Source organism: Stylophora pistillata, chromosome 9 (genome assembly GCF_964205215.1).
Source record: "Stylophora pistillata chromosome 9, jaStyPist1.2, whole genome shotgun sequence".
NCBI lineage: Eukaryota > Metazoa > Cnidaria > Anthozoa > Scleractinia > Pocilloporidae > Stylophora > Stylophora pistillata.
This window is the reverse complement of record NC_142527.1, coordinates 2,557,620-2,576,650: the sequence shown is the minus strand read 5'-3', so window position 1 is coordinate 2,576,650 and position 19,031 is coordinate 2,557,620. Positions and strand designations below refer to the sequence as shown.

General features: G+C 39.2%; 1 protein-coding gene across 2 annotated transcripts; it reads right to left on the bottom strand.

The window, feature by feature from the left end:
• Positions 1 to 612: 612 nt before the first annotated feature.
• On the bottom strand, positions 613 to 18,131 carry LOC111327248 (major facilitator superfamily domain-containing protein 12). 2 transcript variants are annotated; one of them, XM_088733917.1, is made up of 13 exons: positions 17,278 to 18,131; positions 12,272 to 12,380; positions 12,042 to 12,126; positions 10,197 to 10,375; positions 9,394 to 9,486; positions 8,867 to 8,959; positions 8,208 to 8,381; positions 7,575 to 7,675; positions 7,253 to 7,389; positions 3,004 to 6,397; positions 2,513 to 2,568; positions 1,573 to 1,697; positions 613 to 1,025 (listed from the first exon to the last, which is right to left on the bottom strand). In XM_088733917.1, the coding sequence occupies exons 1-10, from the start codon at positions 17,802 to 17,804 to the stop codon at positions 6,324 to 6,326; spliced, it is 1,572 nt and encodes a 523-aa protein (XP_088590043.1). In that variant the 5' UTR covers positions 17,805 to 18,131; the 3' UTR covers positions 613 to 1,025; positions 1,573 to 1,697; positions 2,513 to 2,568; positions 3,004 to 6,323. The 2 variants fall into 2 exon arrangements, with proteins under 2 accessions (XP_088590043.1, XP_022787116.2); XM_022931381.2 differs by lacking the exon at positions 2,513 to 2,568.
• Positions 18,132 to 19,031: the final 900 nt, after the last annotated feature.

The window sequence follows — 19,031 nt, the reverse complement described above, 5'->3', positions numbered from 1 at the left end:
CACAGTAACATAACACAACATAAACTTTATTCATACTCGAATTTTAGAGTAGCTAACGAGCTAATATCTTCGAGCTGAGACTGCAAGTGCTTGAAAATCATTACTGGTAGGAGGGAGACCGCTGGCCTATTTACTAAACAGAGCAGCCGAGGAGTTGAACTCGGGGCAACCGAGAACAAATCCAGTGAGTGGCAGAGTGGAGGACTTGAACCAGATGTACACCAGACTACAATTCCAGGACCCCAACCATCTCGGCCACGCCTCCTGTACTCTTGGTCAATCCATTTTTCCGACCAATGTTTCATTTGGATTTGAAAATAAGAAGGCAACTACCAAATGAACTCATACTTGGAAATGCTCTCGCACTCTGAGCGAAAGAAAAACAGATTTTCCACTGCTGAAAGATTTGACTAAAAACCGTTATCTTACTAAGAATTTAATTTACTAAAATTGCTACCATGCATTAAGTTCAGCTCTGTGTCTAATATCTCGGCGCGAAATCTTGTCCCTACGTAATGAACTCTGACACACTTTGAGGCAGACTTGATTTTTCACTTGAAATACACCGATCCTCCCCTTTATATTTTTCACCACAAGAGACGATAAAGAGCCTTTTAGGTGAATACACACTTTATTCCCAACACCTGAAATTAAAGAGGGTTACAATATTTCCCATCATTGGTTTACAACTGACCGAGCGAACTTAACTGACAATAACAACAATTAATCACATTTCTTTTGAGCGTCCTGGATTTGTTTCTCCATATCATGTTTCCATGGTTTATGCCAGTCGCACAAGCCGATTTGCAAATGTTTTCTACCGACCAGGACGTAAGTTTCATTGGGTTCAAGTTTCACCCCACAGAGGTTGTCAGTGGCTGGAGTTGTGACATTAACAAACCCGTTCACTTTAGCCGATCCTTTGAAGGTTTTCAAAACTTTGACTCTGTAAGTCACTAGGCCAGACGGGTAAGCAGTATCAGTTATCTGTGGTTGGTGCTTCAACAAAACCTTGCCTTTGATACCTGTTGAAAGAATCAAGTACCATAATAATGACGTGTACGTAGCACAACTTTGTACGAGTAAAACACACTCAGAAAGTACTTAGCAAGGCGACAGAAGTGACGGCAGCAGGGCCGGACGGCTTCTTCTGGACCGTCTTACGTCCACCTGTCCCGCCCTGCACACGTCAGCTTTCATTATGGTTTTCCATGTGATTGCGCGAACGGGGCCGAACGGGTCATATGATGATACGCGTTATTGATTTTAGCAACATAACGTTCGAAAATTTTGAATCTCAACTGAGGCTTTCGCTTAGGTTATACGCTATTCTATAATCTGTACGATCTTACTCGAGGTCCTTGAGACGGTTGAGCGCGCGAGGTTCGCGAAGAAGATAAGGTTTCTTGGACCTACTTATTCAGCGAGGTTCGCAAAGACTCTCAGAAAATTTCTAAGTTGAATTCGTATTGTTGTAGTGTGCGAGGAGGTCTGAGGATTAAATAGGAAGTCTTTACAGACTAAGGGAATAAAGTCTACTTGAAACACAACAGTTCCAAAGAATTATCTCACCGAAGTCTGCAATGCAGATTTCTTGTGCTGGTGGGGATGTCGGCCTGCACGAACATCCTTCACTTAGGGCCACAGCGCACAACAACAGTGTCATATAATGGAGTATGGAAGCCATGATAACTGTCCTGTATTACAGAATAAATTATTAGCAATTTTCCTCCCTTCTCCCATAATAATATAATGATATAAAACAACCATTATGATGATGGTGATAATACTAATAATAATGATAATAATCATTTCAATGATAGGACCGAAAGGAGACTTCTGCAAAGATAAGTAAGCAAACGAAATCAACCGAACAACAACATTTCAATTTTTATTTACATGCTAAAAAATCAAACGCGAAATTGATCTCATTTCTTTTTTTATCGTCTAGAAAAGGACGGTTTGAGGGCCAAGATCTTTCACAAGTTTCTAGAGATAAACAGAGGCACTACTTTCTATTTATAAATAGGGCACAAAGTTGAAAAAATTATGGCATAATGAAATCACCTCCTTCGCAGCCTCTCTTTGAGGTGACTCTTGCATAGAGTATACAATAGGATAAAGACTCAAAGAACAGCAGAAAAGGTCTATGTTCGACACGGTATTCAGTTTTAATTTTTCTCAGAAGTCTTCCGTTCATTCTTATCTGGCCAAACACTGCCTTGATCAAGAAAGCAGGTCATTGTTAAGCAATGTTTAACTATGTTTAGAAATGTTTAGCACGCCAACAAAATCTCTTCAATCTATCAATTTGCTTTGAAGCTTTATTCTCGGAAGTTTAGACAACTGAGAAAACTGAGCCGTACTTTCTAATCGCTCTGAGAAGTAGAAATCTTGTTTCTTCAACTTGCTAAACCGAGTTGGAGTGAAAACGGGCAATTACAGCCATTGAACTATTGATGTTACAACGGGTAATTAAGTTAAACGTTATTTAAAAAACGACATTCCTTACCTAGAGAAGTTGTCTTGTTCTGTTTGTGTAGTTGTCTGCTTTCAGATATGCAAGTGCTATGATTTGAATTACCTTATATAGATCAACTAAGTAGTTCTGCGCAAACTCGTTGATAAAACCTACGTGACTCATTTTCACTATGGATTGGCAACACGTATCTTATTATTGATATCAGTTTAAGATATCAGTTCAATTAATCAATAACTGTTCCAACAGCTGGTTTACAGGCCCCGATACATAACTTAACCTTGACGCTGTACGAAGCTGAAATTATTCTACGAACAATTGACAAAAAAAAAACAAAAACAAAAAACAAAAAAAAACAGGAGTACCTAGGGATGAAACTGGTCAACATTACTTCCTTAAATCCATAGCAAGGAAAAGGGTAAACATTTCTATTGTTATCAAATAAGAACGATAACGAGAATTCTGAATACATGTAGTCGATGAATTACACGGTTTCTGTTTACTCGCAAATGCAGTTGCCTTACCTCCCTCTTCCATTACACCTCCCTCTTCCATTCCACTCCCTCACTCATTGTATGTTCGTGCATCCTTGCCTGACGTGCATTGGCGACACCAGTCTTATCATTCATATCGTTTAACGTTGCTAACGATGCTAACCGATTTTTGATGATAGGATACTTGCATGTACGTGACTCTTTACACGCCGTAGTTTCGCAACATGTATCTTATCAATATCGATCCAAGATATCAGTTCAATTAATCAATGATTGTCCTAATTAGCTGATTTACAGGTACTGATACTAAGTTATCTTTGTCACTAAACGAAGCTGAACTTATGCTTCGGATGATTGACGGAAAATAACAGGAATACTTGGGGTGTAAATTGGTGAACGTTCTGTTAACACCAGGTAACATTGTATGGAGAGAAAAGGGGGAAATAAATGAAAGTTATAAAAAATTCAAAAAGTACTAGAGTGAGCCAAGATTTTTACCACTCATTGTACCTTTGCATACAAGACAGTGAAAGAGGGATCAAATCTCATATTTCTGTGTCTTTCCTTCTACATAGTCAAGTTTTTACTTGATGGGTGGGTGAATGTCTGGCGTTAAGAGGTGTTTAATGGCTTCGAAAACTGGGTCCCGAAAGACAAACCTGGGAAAATCAACGTGTAGATCATTTTATCCAAGAAGGAAACCAAAACATTGAGCTAAAGTTCGAACTAGTCTTCCTTGTAGCGTGTTGTTCAGGCATTTTTTTTTTCTTCGTCTGAAACCTTAAGTTGTCATAGTAACGATTTCCGATACTCTGGTTGGAGACCAAATTCGCAAGTTTGCGCTAACTTTTTAGTTGATCTATATAAGGTAATCAAGGACTAGGAGTTGCGGATTTTAAGACTGATCACTTCACAAATTGAACGAGGAATGTCTTAAAAAAGAAAAAAAAGCGTTGCTTATTGCAACACTAATAGTACTGTGACCTTTAGCGAGTCAAAAAGAGATACTAGATTTCAGCTTTTTGGAGAGTTTATGGCTTAGCTCGCTATTGTGCAAAGCGGTCGTACAAAAAAGGTACAGAACTGGTCGATAGAAGAGCCTGATTTTGATGGCGCGATAAACGTTTCGTGCAAGTTATGCCGTTACATGAAATTGATTACAGTATTGGTTTTCGAGATAGGGCAAGGTAATACCAAATGAAAATGGGTGGAAAGTTGTGAGAAAACAATGTAGAACACTGATATAAAACCTTGGCCGTTATCCGTTCTTTAAATCTTAATCCTATTGGAAATTCCATATTCTATACTGTAAAACTAAACAAAAATTTTAATATATCGTCAACTACTATGCTGGATAATTTGGTTTTATCAAAAAAAAAAAAGTGCCAAAAAAATTATAAAATTGAAATTATAAATTGGCCAACGTAAAGAGTTAAAATCTGACGTTTCGAGCGATAGCCACTTGTCATTCGCTCTGACGTTTACGCGAACTGATGATGGCCGACTACACTCCTAAGTATTCCTGTTATTTTTGTCAATTGTTCCTAGCATAAGTTCAGCTTCGTACAGTGCTAAGGATAAATTATTAGGGACCTTAAGCAGTCAGGACGGCAACGCTAAGGAAGACGTTGATTAAAAAATGAGTTTCTTCTTTTAATTAGAATTTGGAAAATGGTCGCATGTGTTTACCGTCTCCTATGGCGCCACACCTCAATCTCGACAAAACACATAAAAGGAGCGTTGAGTTCCAAATGGAAATTAAAATAATTTGCCGTCGCGGTTTCGGTTCGTAGATGACGCAAATTTTGGTGATTTCACGTTGTTGTTTTGCAGAGGACGGCTAAGAAATGTACAAAGTTTTAAAACGCACATGCTGAGCTATTGTTCTGCCAATTAGATCTTTTGTTTTTCCATGTCCTCATTGCCGTCGCCGTCGTGGTTTGCTTAAGGTGCCTATTATGAGTCGGAACCTGCAACTGGTTTGGACAGTTATTGATTAATTGAACTGATATCTTTGACCGATATCAATGATAAGATGCGTGTCGCCAATCCACAGTGGGTAAAGGTCCACGTATGTTGATCTCAGTATGTAAGGTAATTCAAGTCATAGGACTTGCAGAGCAAGACAACTTCTTTAGGTTAAGAATGACTTCAGTTTTCACTTAACTTTTATCGAGTCCAAACGAGACACAAACTTCCTGCTTCTCAGGGCGTTTGGAAAGTGCGGCTAAGCTCTCGGCCAAGAGAAAAGCCTCAAAGCAAACTAATTGATCAAAGATATTTTGTTGGCGTGCTAAACATTGCTCGAGTCGCACGGTGCGACTTGAGCCGTTATATAAGTGTGATTGACAAGTTACTGAAACCTTTTTTATGCATAAAAAGTGTTATGTATTTTTTTTTAAAGCTCCTATAAGAATAATCCCTTTGAGAAAAGTAATTGTTTGATCAAGGCAGTGTTTGGCCAGATAAGAATGGATGGTAAAGTTTGACCATGACCTATGCCTTTTACTGTTCTTTGAATTCTGTTGTGTACTCTATGCAAGAGTCACTTCAAAGAGTGGCTCCGAAGGGGTTGAGAGTATAACCGACTCTTCGTCTCTTTTCGAGATTGAATGGGAGAGAAGGCCTACACGACACGTTAACATTGAAGTTCCACCAAAAGTTTTGTGTGTTACATCGAAAAAAGGCTATCATATCGACAAGAAATTAAACACTCTGATAGTAGAACCCGCTCCAGTTTATTAACAGACGTGTTCTAAAAAGTGTTTTCAAAATAAAAAGATAGTTTAAATGGCATGAAAACAAACCGAAGAAATAACATCGTTATGACCGAATGCCCCGTGAGATAATGGTTTGGATTAAAAAATAATTATATTATTTTGTATTTGATTGATGTAGGCATTTATTAAGCTAAAACCCTTTAGAGTTTAAAATTTCCTAACCACGTCGAGTATGATTTCAATTCCCATGGTATAAATATTTTCAGGGATTAATGGAATCTAAAAAATTACTTTCTTTCAGAAAGTGGATGTCACTATTTTGCTATAAGTTCTCTGCATTGTATAAATAAACTTCATAATAATTTTTTTAAAACGATCTTGTTTATGAATTTTAAAAATAACTATGATTATGGTTCTTCTACAACGAAAAACCAACAAAGTCACCATTGACAGTTCAATTGTTTTCCCGAAACTAGTTCTCAGTTCTCTCGCTGGTCAGTAAAGAGGGCTCTGCTTGGGTCCTGGGCTAAGCTACTCACAATCACTTCCCGCTTTGCTAGTCGCACGAGTTTATCATATTCTAACAAACACTTATCACGTGAACCGGAAGTAAAGTCGATAGTCGCAGCGTTATACTTCAGTGGCTTTTAGATAAGGCAATTGTTCTAGGTCGATATCATCCGTGTAGAAGTCTTTAGCTAAGACTGAAAAAAAAAAAAAAAAAAAAAAAAAAGATTAGAAACCTATAAAACGAAATTTTGAAATATAGCTCTATGAAGGGGAATTGTGTATTCTTAACTCTTTGACTCCTTAGAGTGATTAACATCTAATTTCTCCTTACAATATCACCCGTGAATCACACATTAAGGTCAGGTGAATAAAGGGAACGATCACCAACTGTGGAAGCTCTTGATTGTTAAACAAATTCTCCTTGTCGGCACCTTAGGAAATGTATAGAGAACAGTATGGAGAATATGCATACTGATGTTAGGTTTTGAAGGGTTAAATCCAAACAATCAGTTGGTATGCCGTGGAACCTTAAAGGTGAAGGTGTAGTCTGATCGTCCGGGTGAGTGTAGTCCTGAGAAGGACTGTTGTCGGTGGCAGTGACTGACGTTTCGACAACCTGTGCGGAAGTCATCATCAGAGTCAAGTCACTTGACTCTGATGATGACTTCCGCACAGGTTGTCGAAACGTCAGTCACTGCCACCGACAACAGTCCTTCTCAGGACTACACTCACCCGGACGATCAGACTACACCTTCACATGTTACCCCCGGGTTCAAACCATTTACTGCAGAACCTTAAAGGTGCTGACTGTGGTCAAGGGTGTGGCCTACGAGAGAACTAAAATGTTACACCCCTTATGGTTACACTAACCATAACTCGTGATTATAATACACTATGACACCCCTAAATGACAGAAAATGTCCCAAAAACTGCTCCTTGACGATCTATCTTACGTTATATGAGAGCCTCTCTCCTCATCTCATTCATCGAACACCCTTTAAGATGCGCAGCAGCTAACTGTTAAAAGGACCTTTATTCCCTATACTTACTTGTCATTCGTCGTTTAGTGTCTGTGGCAGGTTTACGGTACAAAAGAGCCACAATCAGGAAAGCAAGCAGCGCTTCAATCCCAGGGAATACCGAGAAGGCGCCTCTGAGGTACTGGGCACAAGGCTCGCCACATGCCCTGGATAATATCAGAAACTGTGTTAAAATATGCACCATGAATAAAAATGTAACGAGTCAAGTGTTTCTTACAGGAGGTTATCTTGATAACACACCAAATTCTCTTCAACAGTTTTCGAGGGAATATATAGCTGCTCGAAGGAAGTTTAAGGAATCAGATCTATAAGGGTCACCAAATCAACTCACCCTTCTGTCTCGGGATAATTTTCTTGCAGGGCGAGAACTATAAAACCAAGCGATGCTTTATCCATTAGAGCACACACACCATACACAAAACCACTAGATTTCTGTAGACGAAAGAAAGGGTATGTCAGAAAAACACGTACCACAGCACACCATGGAAGAACTATGTGTGCTCCTCTTAAGTTGGAATGAATACGAAGGCTCACACCCAGTCCCCTTCTGAACACAGCAGTGAAGGTTTATGTACCTTTCTCTCCATACTAAATCGAACCAAAGACGCTCCTCCGATTAAATACAACAGCATTGTGGGCGATTTGGTCAGGGTGGAAGCGAAATTGTAAACTTTGATAGGGCACCTAGTTACGGTAAAACATCCCGATATCAAGAGGAAAATTCACCAGATTGGCTTTAAAAGAATTTTTTCTTATCCCAGAATGCGATAACACATAAAGCATGCGCAGATGGAGTCAGGCATCCATAGGGTTTACTCCGTCGAGACCTGGCTACTCTGTGCAAAACCAACGGAAATTCCCACGGAAACTATTCCACGTTTCTGAAGCTGAGAGATCCGAGGGGAAGTGTAGTGCCATGTGTACAAACAGGGAAGTGAAAAGAAATGGCAGATCACACACTTACTTTATCGTCACCAATGATCTCTGCTACCATGGCTAATGAAGTCACAAGCATCATAGAGTTTCCACAGCCCATGATGATTGTGGGTGCGTAGATCATTTGTCTCTTTGACTGAGGTGTGAAGTAGAACCAAGTGGCACAGCCAATAACAATGACCGCACCAACACAAAACAAAACCTGAGGGGCAACCATGATTAAGCAGTGTTACTTGTCTGTACATACATGCGAGTGGATGTAAGATCCTACGTTCTGTACTAGTGACATTCATTCACTGGCGTCTAACAAGAACAAGGGAGGGGGGGGTGGGGTTGGTAAAGCGAGTTAGCAAGAAATAACTGAAAACTAAGGGCGTGGCTAGGAGTTTCCAGGGCTCCTATATTAACGTTCTACGGGGTGAAACAGGTTTCTTCTGTTGCTTCCTTTGAGAAGAGACGCACTTCCGCTGAGAGTTCACTAAATCTTTCCTGACGAGATTTCGTTGGCAGTCGGCTTGAATTCTCACCGAAGATATTTCGTCGAATGTTTACCTCGATGGTATGGAAGCAGAAACTCTTGTGACCCGAGCTCAAAGATCACAACAGGAGATGGATGATCGTATTCTCCCAAAAGTAATAACACCAACCAATAAAGATCAGCGAAGATAATCTCAATCGTCAACTTACCCTGTTTGAGAAGCTCCTGTTTAATCTCTTCATCACTGTGCTCATGAGAATTCCACTAATCAGGATCATTAATGGAAAATATGCAATGGCTTCCTGTTGAGAATAAAAGACAAAAAAGTTAACTTTGCCACTAAAGTTCAAGTCTTGCACTCGGGTTGAATGACCTATATCACTGGATCTTATACCGCGTTCTGTAGCGTGAAGCAAGCCGCGAAGAGTACTGCGGGAGTGTCGGTCGATTATTGACCCCCTCCCACATCCCTTCTCTTCTACCTGATTAGTTTGAGTATTCTCACTACCTTTATGCTGGATCATGTATTGATATTATAAGGAGAAGTTACATGTTAATCACTTCTAGGAATTAAAGGATTAAGGTAAATGGTTGGAAAATCCAACAGATTGCTTTAGTCTAACCGTACACAACGCTTAATAAGCTAGTATTACAATCATTTCGAACAGCCTGACAAGTGCTGACTGACTTTTTCCTTTTTTTCCAGTCACAGTTTCAGATCTCATGATTATTTTACCTTCCGGAAGTGAAGAGTTTCCGTTAGATACATGGGAAAGTACGACTGATTCAAATTAACCACATTCTGTGTCGTCATGTATATTATAACAATCTGCAAAGGATAAGAAAACTTATTACACGACTCGGGCAGTCAGAGGGCCAAAAACTAAAATCAACCAATCAAAATGCTGTATTGCCGGTCCAATATTCTCTCAGTATTGGACCGGGCACTGTCCCGAATGACACCGCTCTTGTGTCCCTTTGAACTTCAGTCGTATCATAAATCTCTTATTAACCAAGCTTGCTCGGGACCGTACGGGAAGAATATCGGCCCTCGGTCTTTTTTGTACGGACCTCGCTGCGCTCGGTCCGTACTGTCAAGACCTCGGGCCGATATTCTCCCAGTACGGCCCTCGCGCTTGGTTAATAAGATATATATACTTGATAAGTAAACCTTGGTGTCGGCGAGACTAAAACAAACAAGGGTCTTAGTCTCAGAAAACGAATGGCCTTCACCCCGGCCATGAATCTCACGTCACATATGCAGCTCCAAGTGTCGATAACCTAACAGCACAAACTCTCCTTGGGAACATCAACAAGGAAAACGCCCTGAGTGATGTTCCTTCCACCAACTTCTTCAATCAGAAAACAAGCTCCGAGTCCATTTTCTGTCAAAAGCGTTTTCATTACCCAACGCTTCGTCTTAACTTGTCTTCGGGTTTGTTAACCGCTGAAAATGCCCCGATTTCCATTCATGGATTCTATCTTTGCGTTGATTTTCAAAACCATAACTACATACAGGGTTAAGTAAAACGTTCATACCTTATAAAAGTCAGGATTTTTAAGCCATTTCATCCAGTTTTTCTTTTCGTCATTCTGCTTCTGTTCCTGTTCTTCCTGCTTATGAAGCTCGATCTCGAGGGCTTTTTTTTCCAAGTCCTCACATATTGGGACGTTGGCTGAAGATGTTTGCGAATGTTTTTCATTTTCTTTAGCTTCCACTGAAACGAGAGGTCACACTTAGGATAAATTTCCTTATTTGGAAGAACAACGAATAGTGCTCACCACATTAAGGTTACTTCCAACCTTCAGAGGCCGAAAAAAGTCGTTTTTTCTTTTATTGGACTAGATTAAAGTTAGACATTTTAACTAACGTTTACAAAAATAAAAATTTTAAAATCTCAGAAAGCGCCCGACTTAGTTAGGAAAACGCATTTTCAAATAAAAGTTAATAAATCAGGAAGGTGTCAAAATCACGTAAATGGGCAAATCCCTTAGGGGATATTTGCAGCAATTTCGTGTTATTTCTAATTTTTGTTTACATCGCGCAGTTAATAAAATTCACACGAAGAAGTTCTTTGCTAGCGTTAAGTCTTTTCCCATCGATAAAAAACAGAAATCAAAATCAGAGAGGAGACCCAGGGCAAAGAAAAAGAAAAAAACAGGCTCAAAGAAGAGAGAAATGGCACCATTTTGTCAGGAAAAAAAAACACAGTCTTGGAACTCCTCTCCACTCTGGCACCCAAACTGCGAACAAAGAAGTCGTCATCAAATCTACATTTGTCGTACATGAGGTTAAAAACGAAGATTCCTTTAATAAGCAAGTACCGGCCTTGCTACAAAACATAGGCAATCGCCTCGAATCGTATGAAATCATGAATAAACCTAACCGAGGGAAGTCATTTCAGCGATAAGGGTATTACTTAAGCTGTCTGTCGTTTCGCTGTTTTGCTTTTCAGCAGTTTCTCCAGCTTTACCTTTTTTGCCGCAGGTTCTTCCTTCGCCAATTTTTCCCATGAATCAACGTTCAACAGAGCGAGATAAAAAACATGAGTGCTATGCGATACTTTTCCCGGAAAAAACTCGATCCATCATTGTCATTGACACCAGTAGGTCCCGTCTTCCCATTGGTTCGCGGTTTCAGGAGGCGAGAGAATCTCTTGGTGTGGCGCTAGTTGTTTAAAAACCTTTAGGAGCCAAAACCTCGCATTTGATTTTGAGAGGAACACATCCACTTTAAGCGACTTTCTAGGGTATGTAGATTTGACCGATTTCCGTGAAATTTCGCCAAAACATTCCAGGGATAATGACAAACTAAAAAGTGTCAGGAAATTTTGATATTTGAAATATTTTTTTACTTGTGTTCATTTACCGAGTGTTCATTTACGTAGTGTTACATTTTACGCTACTCTAATTTTAGACGCGGATATTTAGAAGACCAATCAGAATATCGGAAATGTCTAACACACTTTTGTTGATTGATGCCTTGTGAATAAGACTGTGCAGCCATCTTACTCGTGCAGCGGGATCCGAAACCTGATAAATTCAATAGAAGGACCCTCGGTCGTTTCACGCCTTACCGGCTCCTGACATTCCCTTAATGAAAAAATCGCCTTACATTTTTATCGTAAATAGCATTTATTAAGCTTTCTTTCGATGTATAGTTTGTTAAGGTTTTCTTGAAACTAGCGCGCGTACGAATTTTTTCCCGAAGGGCACCATCGAAGGTGGGAAGTAACTTTAAGTTACAAACATGTCTAACAAACACAAACAGATTGCAGCCTTAAAACGTGGTAGTCCGAAAGAACAAAAAGAACTTTAAGTCGTAACATTTGATAGCTGGAGGTAAGGTTAACGGAAGTCGATGTGAAAGAGAACCGGAAGTACCTGTAGCGTTATCGACGTCCTCCACTCCCCAATGGAAAATAAAGGCGAAAAAGCTTCCGGTAATCATGACGATTATGGATTGATACTGAAAACGAAACAAAAGCGAGTAAAAAACAAGAAAACAAAAAAAAAAAACAAGAACATTTTCATTTTAAGGTTCTGTGTTTGTTCTGTGGAAGTGGAAACCACATTGGACATTTGATTTAATGAAATTCAATTTTGAATCTTACCGTAAACTGTCTCTTTGCAGATTCATTCACAGTTTCTTCACTATTTTGTCCAAGAAGGATCCAAGTAACTACAAATACAAAAACGCCGCACCCTAGCTTGAGTGCTGATCTGAAAAATAAAAACAAAGGAAAAATATTAACGTCAATCAAGCCGCTCCTGAAAGTCCACCGCAATTTCGTTCCCAGGCTCTTCCTTCATAATTTGAGAATGAGTTGACTTATAAACAACTAATTGTGCGAAATTCGTCCGTCTTAAGTGACATCATAAGTAAATAAAAGAGCAGCAATTGTAAAGATACGCCGTGATAACGAGATATTCACCTTGAGAGAGGGATAAGGGGAAGGGGGGAGGGAGGTGTGGGGAGGGGTGAGGCACTCCTTTGTTTCGTTTATGATTTGTGCCGCCAAACAGGGTATGGTTCTCCGAGCCTTGAGTGTATAACAGGGAACACAACCTGTTATCAGGGCTCTCGAACAGGTATCTTTCTTTAGACTGAAGGCCTTCAAAAGGTATTAGCGTTGGCGATGCGCAGTCTGCATGAGCAATAATAATCATCTTTTTAAAACCTATTCGAAATATTCAGTCAGTATGTGCTGAATAAGTCATACTCTATAATAGCGTTTTTTCTTTGACAGGTTTATAAGGCATTGGCGGCCCAACCCTAGTCTAAATTTCCCGGCAGCTTGCGCCTTCCCCCACCCCTCCATCTAGAGTATGACAATCGCCGTCCTTTCTTTCAAATTTACAATGCTTTTTTTATTTCTCAAGTCTGCCCGTTTCTCTAAAAAAAAAAAAAAACCTGCTACAAACGAAATGAAATGGAATGTTTTTATTTTAAAGAAGACTCAACACAAAGATGATCGAAGGGCTAATGACGCTATTTCAACTGATAAACCGCTCCCTAACGGATAAGTGCCGACAAAGGGTCCTGCATTATCAACTGGATGCAAATTAATTCGGTGGATATCGTTATACCATTCACCCTTCAAATTAACCAGGGCCTGAACTAATGTTGGTAAATGCCCGAAAGTATAGAATGTTGTTTTGATATTCAACTGGGAAGGTCTAACACTGAGATATCAAGGAAAAAACATGTTTTAGCCAGCAAGTACCTATAAAATAATAATAACTATTCCTAACCAGATATATTAATTTTCTCTCAGGTATGTAATTTTAGCCGGGACACAATTTGTTATGTTTGTGCCCAGCTGGAGTTAACACAAAGAGTGTTAGCCTATAATTAATTTCACTGGAATTTCCGAGATTTCCGAAAGCCAAAACCATATCCAATCTATTACAGCCAACGAAGCTCACTGTATGAATGACAAAGCGACCAACAGATCGCCACGAGCGAGCCGTCGGCTGTTTAAAATTGGTGAAAGAGTCTTTAAAAAGAACAGTGAACCCTTTCACTTCAAATATCTCATTAGTAATTCTCCTTGATTTCTGCCATACAATTGTTAAGAAATCAGTTCTGAGACTTTGGTGTTCGATCAATCTACTAATCGATTTTCTCGTTTATTTCTGTCACTGATCTGCTTGATATCATAAGCAGAAATTCTGTCTTGGTCACTCATGGGTTTAAATGGGTAAATGATGCAACGGAGATCGACTGAAACCATACCAACTAGATGTAATCTCCAACTGAGCTACGAAAACCAAAACTTGAGAATGAAGAAAATTTGAATGCATTTTTATCTTTTATTCAGTAACTGCACAATATCCTGTACGTTTAAAGATACCCGCCACTGAAAAAACGTATCAACAAATGAATGGAACAGTATTGAATTTAATTTGAAGAATTCAGTGTTTCGTGCATCACAAAACGTACAGAATGAACAGATAGCTTTCGGAAATATCACCTGACGAAAACTACTAGGGTGGTAGCTTACTGATGTTACGCAAATAAAAAAAATGGATTTCTGGTGTATTCTGCAAATGAGGACCTATGAAATGTGCATGACAAGGTAAACAAAGTGATTTTACTGAACCATGTTTCCAACACGCACACGTGTCTCCACTGCCGTGTGTCAGGTTTTTGTCACAAAGAGTATGCAGTCACCGGATTTCCTCAGAAATCATACCACATATTAAAAGCAATCTTTTAAATTCTATCACCACGTGTATTCATTGGTTTTTTTCTCTAGTGATTTTATCGCATTCAAACACCTTCGAGTGGCACTGATTTAATTACGCATTTTCATATCATCTGTTTTAAATTGTTAATCTCGCTTTATAATGTGCAGTAAGCGCAGGGGAAGCAAATACGCAATGCAGCTGTAGTCACGAATCGCACTGACTTTTGTGATCCTCCGATGGGTAAAAATGCTTTTAGGCTTATAGAGTTCAAAAGGTTACCGTGAAGTACTTCCGTCGAACTTCTTTCTCTCACGTTGGGAAAACAACCGCAATTCAATCCTTTATAGAACCTCTACGATCTCTCTCGTCATTTTCGTTTCCACAGGGCATATATGTTTCCTTGAAACTAAGTTAGAAGAATTTGGTGCTTCAGAACAGCAAAAATCCCTCTCTTGCAGATAAGTTTGTAATTTTTCATTGAGTGTAGTTGGAAAAAGGGTTCCTTATTTATCACGCCTGTGCATCAATGGATTAATCAGACACGGCCCAGAAGAAGAGGCAACTCTTAGCATACCCGAGAACATGTATACACAAAATAGACTGGAAAATTGACAAGTTTTCTTTGAAAGCCCCTCTTTATTACTTAAGATATTCATATACATAAAAAGGGTAAAAACCCTTGGAAAATGAACTGTCCGGAAATGGCGTCATACTGCAAATTCCGAAATACGTGTAGAACACCCCCAAGAAGGGTTTGCAACCCACGATTTTGAAGTAAATCGCATCAATGTATCTAAGGCTGATCAGCAAAAATAGAGAAATATTCTTATGTATTAGGATATTATGGATGATTCCTTTTTGAGGTTAAGACCGGGTTAAAGAAGCGCTCAATTGTTTTCTTTAAAAAGGCACAATTTAAAATATATGGCGATTATGCAATTCAATGAATTTTCTATTTCTGTTTGGACAAATATATTGTCTATGCCGTAAATGAAGTTACTTTTCATTATCCATGACACTGCAAAGGTGTAATCTAACAATTGAAACGAAATATTCCATATATATCACAAGGCGGCATGTAGCCGTGTTGATTGCTGGAAATTTCGGATATCGCGTCATGGCAAATTACACAAAGAGCCCCCCTGCGAAAAATTGTTTGCCTGAAACTATATTGGGGTGACATATTCATGCCGCTTGAAGGCTCACATGACTTAAAACAAAGGTTTCACTGAAAAAATGGGGGAAATCATGTTGATCGTTTCATTTTGAGGTGGATAATTCTAGACCGGCACAGCTAAGGATGGGTCTAAAGAGCCCCACTGCTGGTTGGATTAACACATTAACCTCTGAGCATCTAGCGATTCAATTAAATTAAACTATACTAGTCCTTAATTTTCGATTTTTTTTGAAAATGAAAACAGTTTGGCTTTCTATCTTTTGAATATCAAGCACAAAGCTTTGTTCAACCTTATCGCTGAAATAAAAGGATCACAATTTCGCTTACGAGAAAGAAACTCACATCTGTTAATGAGCTGCAGGGAAACCAAAAGAATTATTATCAAACGCTCACAGTTGTCAGGACACTTTCTGACCATTCGCTTATCGACGACGGCAAATTGTCACTTGGGTGTCAAGTATATTACCTCTAGCGCGCAGTGATTATGCAAATTCAGTGGATTGATGATTCAAAGGGCTGATGCAGTGCACCGCGATAGATATAGTTCATGCAATATTTCCGCAACTCGCATAAAATTACAACCGAAATATAATCTGGCTTGTTCTGACACCTTTCATCTTCTTTAAAAAGGCCAGATTCCACCCTCCTCTCAGTAAGGAGTATGTTTTATTCTGGTACAACACGAAATCATTCTCACTACAAACTGTAAAGATGAATAAATCAAATGACGCAAAAAAAAAAAAAAAAAAAAGGAAATGGAGATCACATTTCATGATCCTGTCGTTCTTCCGATTTGAACGCGTTTCATTCATCTCCCTGCAGACTGCACGGAAGCGTCAATGAAGGTTTGCAAGACGCTGTACTGCATCTTAAAAAATGTAAACCTTTGGATAGAATTTTGAGTACGAAAGATGGGTTCATTTTCTGCTTAGGCCAAAGTAAACATGTTTGCTTGAAACCCGCTTTCAATGCATTTTTAATGAACGAAACTTCAGCCTCGCGCACGAACAACTAGAACGCTAAGTGAATTGTTTTCCTTGAAAGAAATTTTTACAGGATTTGAATATGCAAATAAAATCTTTTAGCATTACCGCCCAGTTTAAAGCGGAATTGTATTCTAATTGGCTGCCCAATGAACTGAAAATTGTTTGTCTGTTTCAAAGGTTACATCATGAATATTGGCTTCAAGTTCAAGGATACTTCGGGTGAAAACAACAAGTTCAAAATATTTCGCAGGAAATCGAAACAAATTCAAACGTCTGTGTATAAAATGCATTTTCGGTCACGCTGAAAACAAGTTTTCGTTTGCTTTCAAATTTAAATTTATCGGAAGTCACAAGACATCGATCACCTGATTTTATTGTTTCCTTCTCCTGATCAGTTGCCGAGCAAAAGGAAAACCCACCGCAGTGGATGATGCAATAACGAAAAAATTATTTTTGAATCGCCACGCGACTAAAATCAAGGAATTAAGAGAACGAATTGCTTAGTATACATTTCTTTCTTGGGCTTTGAGATTTCCTCAAGGAACTTTGAAATGACGGCAACGCTGTTTGTTTTCAAAACTTGGAAACAGCGTTGGTGAAAAAAATATTTTTCGTGTTACCGACCCGAGTCACAATGACGCTTGGAAACAAGCCAGACAAGCAATATCGCATCATGTAACACCACCAACGACGGATATCCTAGGAATCCTGCTGTTTTTGCGAGCAATTTTTTAGACCTAGAAAGAACTGCAGATTTACATACCTAATAGCGCTCAATTCCACCGCATCTTTCGGCCGTTTGGCAACATGAGGCATAAGTGATAAATGACTTATTTCCACCATTGGCCAACAAACGCTGAACAAAGCTGCGAAAGCTCCATAGTATGCCACTGGAACCCAGTCAGGGCTATCTTCGTTGCAAGCTAAACACGGGCTGAACACAAATGGCCAGATCAACGCGATTCCAACACTGCCCATTAAGTGCCAGATCTTTCTATTGCCGAATTTCTTGGTGATAGTCTTTGAGAGGCTTTTGTCGCAGCCATAACCGATGAATGGCGTGGAAATCGCATCCGCGATTTGAGACGCGAGGAAAATCAGACCGGTTCCCTTTGCGGAGATTTTAACGATTTTGTTAAAAAAGATGATAAGATAGGTAAACCATGCTTGAATGCAAAGATCGTTGAATACATGTCCTACTCCATAACAGATCTTTTGTTTCAGTGAAGTTCTCTCCTCCTTGTGTACAAGCTTTTCGCTCGGTTTACTTCGTCCGCAAATCCACACCATTTTAGATATTTCCCACTTTACTCTCAAAATGGAAGATGAAAGCCGTTCTCGTGCGATCTTTAACTTTGAACTTACAAGGGAGCAACTACAAAGCCGGCGTACCTAGATGTGACATTTATCTTCCAGCGAGGAAAGCCGTTTCCAATTTCATCGTTTAAATTTGGAAACATTCGTCACAATATGATTGTTCTCTGATCAAAAGTTTGACAGCTGTCAGAGCAACGTCAGATCTCAACCAATTGTGTTGCGGATCCTAGGGTAGCGTTAATCTACATGCAAGTCTGAAGTGCATGTGCTAAACTTTTGTGATATCGAAAGCCCGTTTAACAATTCTCTCGCAGAGTGTTTTTTCGAAATTACTTTGAATATTTTCGCCCGAGACATCTACACCATGATTTTTGAACTTGCAATTATTATCTCCTTTAGCTTATTGGCTTTTAAGTTATTTACATCACCGAGGCGAAATTACAAAGATTATTCTATATTTACTTGAAGATCAAAGAGCTCTCGACAATGGACAATGATGGACTTCTTAGTTCTTTTACTGTATTTACAACGTTAAAATCTCGACTCCACAGAATAAGGCTAGAGGCTAGAAAAATTTTCAGTTTTCAGTAGAACAATTAATACGGGTTCCCGTAAATCAGAGATCCCACGATGAGTGTTAACGTCAAGGTGCATGATTTAAGAGGTGCATTTCAAATTAACATGTACAACATGCCGTGTAGAACAGGGAAGGCCTTGTTATTTTGTCCTGTAATTATAATCCTTTGGGAATTTCGTAGTTTCTAGAGACGAGTTTCCGAAAACCACAAGTGCTGGTTTTCCGCTTTTCATTTTCTTTACAATCACGAGGATTTTTAAGGTCAAACGGAACAAGGTAAAAAAAAAAAACTGATTTGCTCGGATGATTCGCTCTGTTGACAAAAATAATATTTTTGGAGAAATAGGATCCAACGAAAAATCGCATTGAGTGGAGGGTGGACGGTGATCCGATCAGGTAAAGTTCAATAGCCGGTCATAAATTTTCCAAAGCTTCCTCTAATTTTAATTTTGAAATCCAGTGGTTTCCTTGTCACTAAGTATTGTGCTCATGCCGAGTTCTTAATGAGAAAGCTAACCCGGCCGGAAAAACAGTTTCACATTTACATTAAGCCGATTGGACCTCTGGGTCAATCATGGTGCTTTCACGTGATGAGAGGCAGGGTGATCATATCATTACGTAAG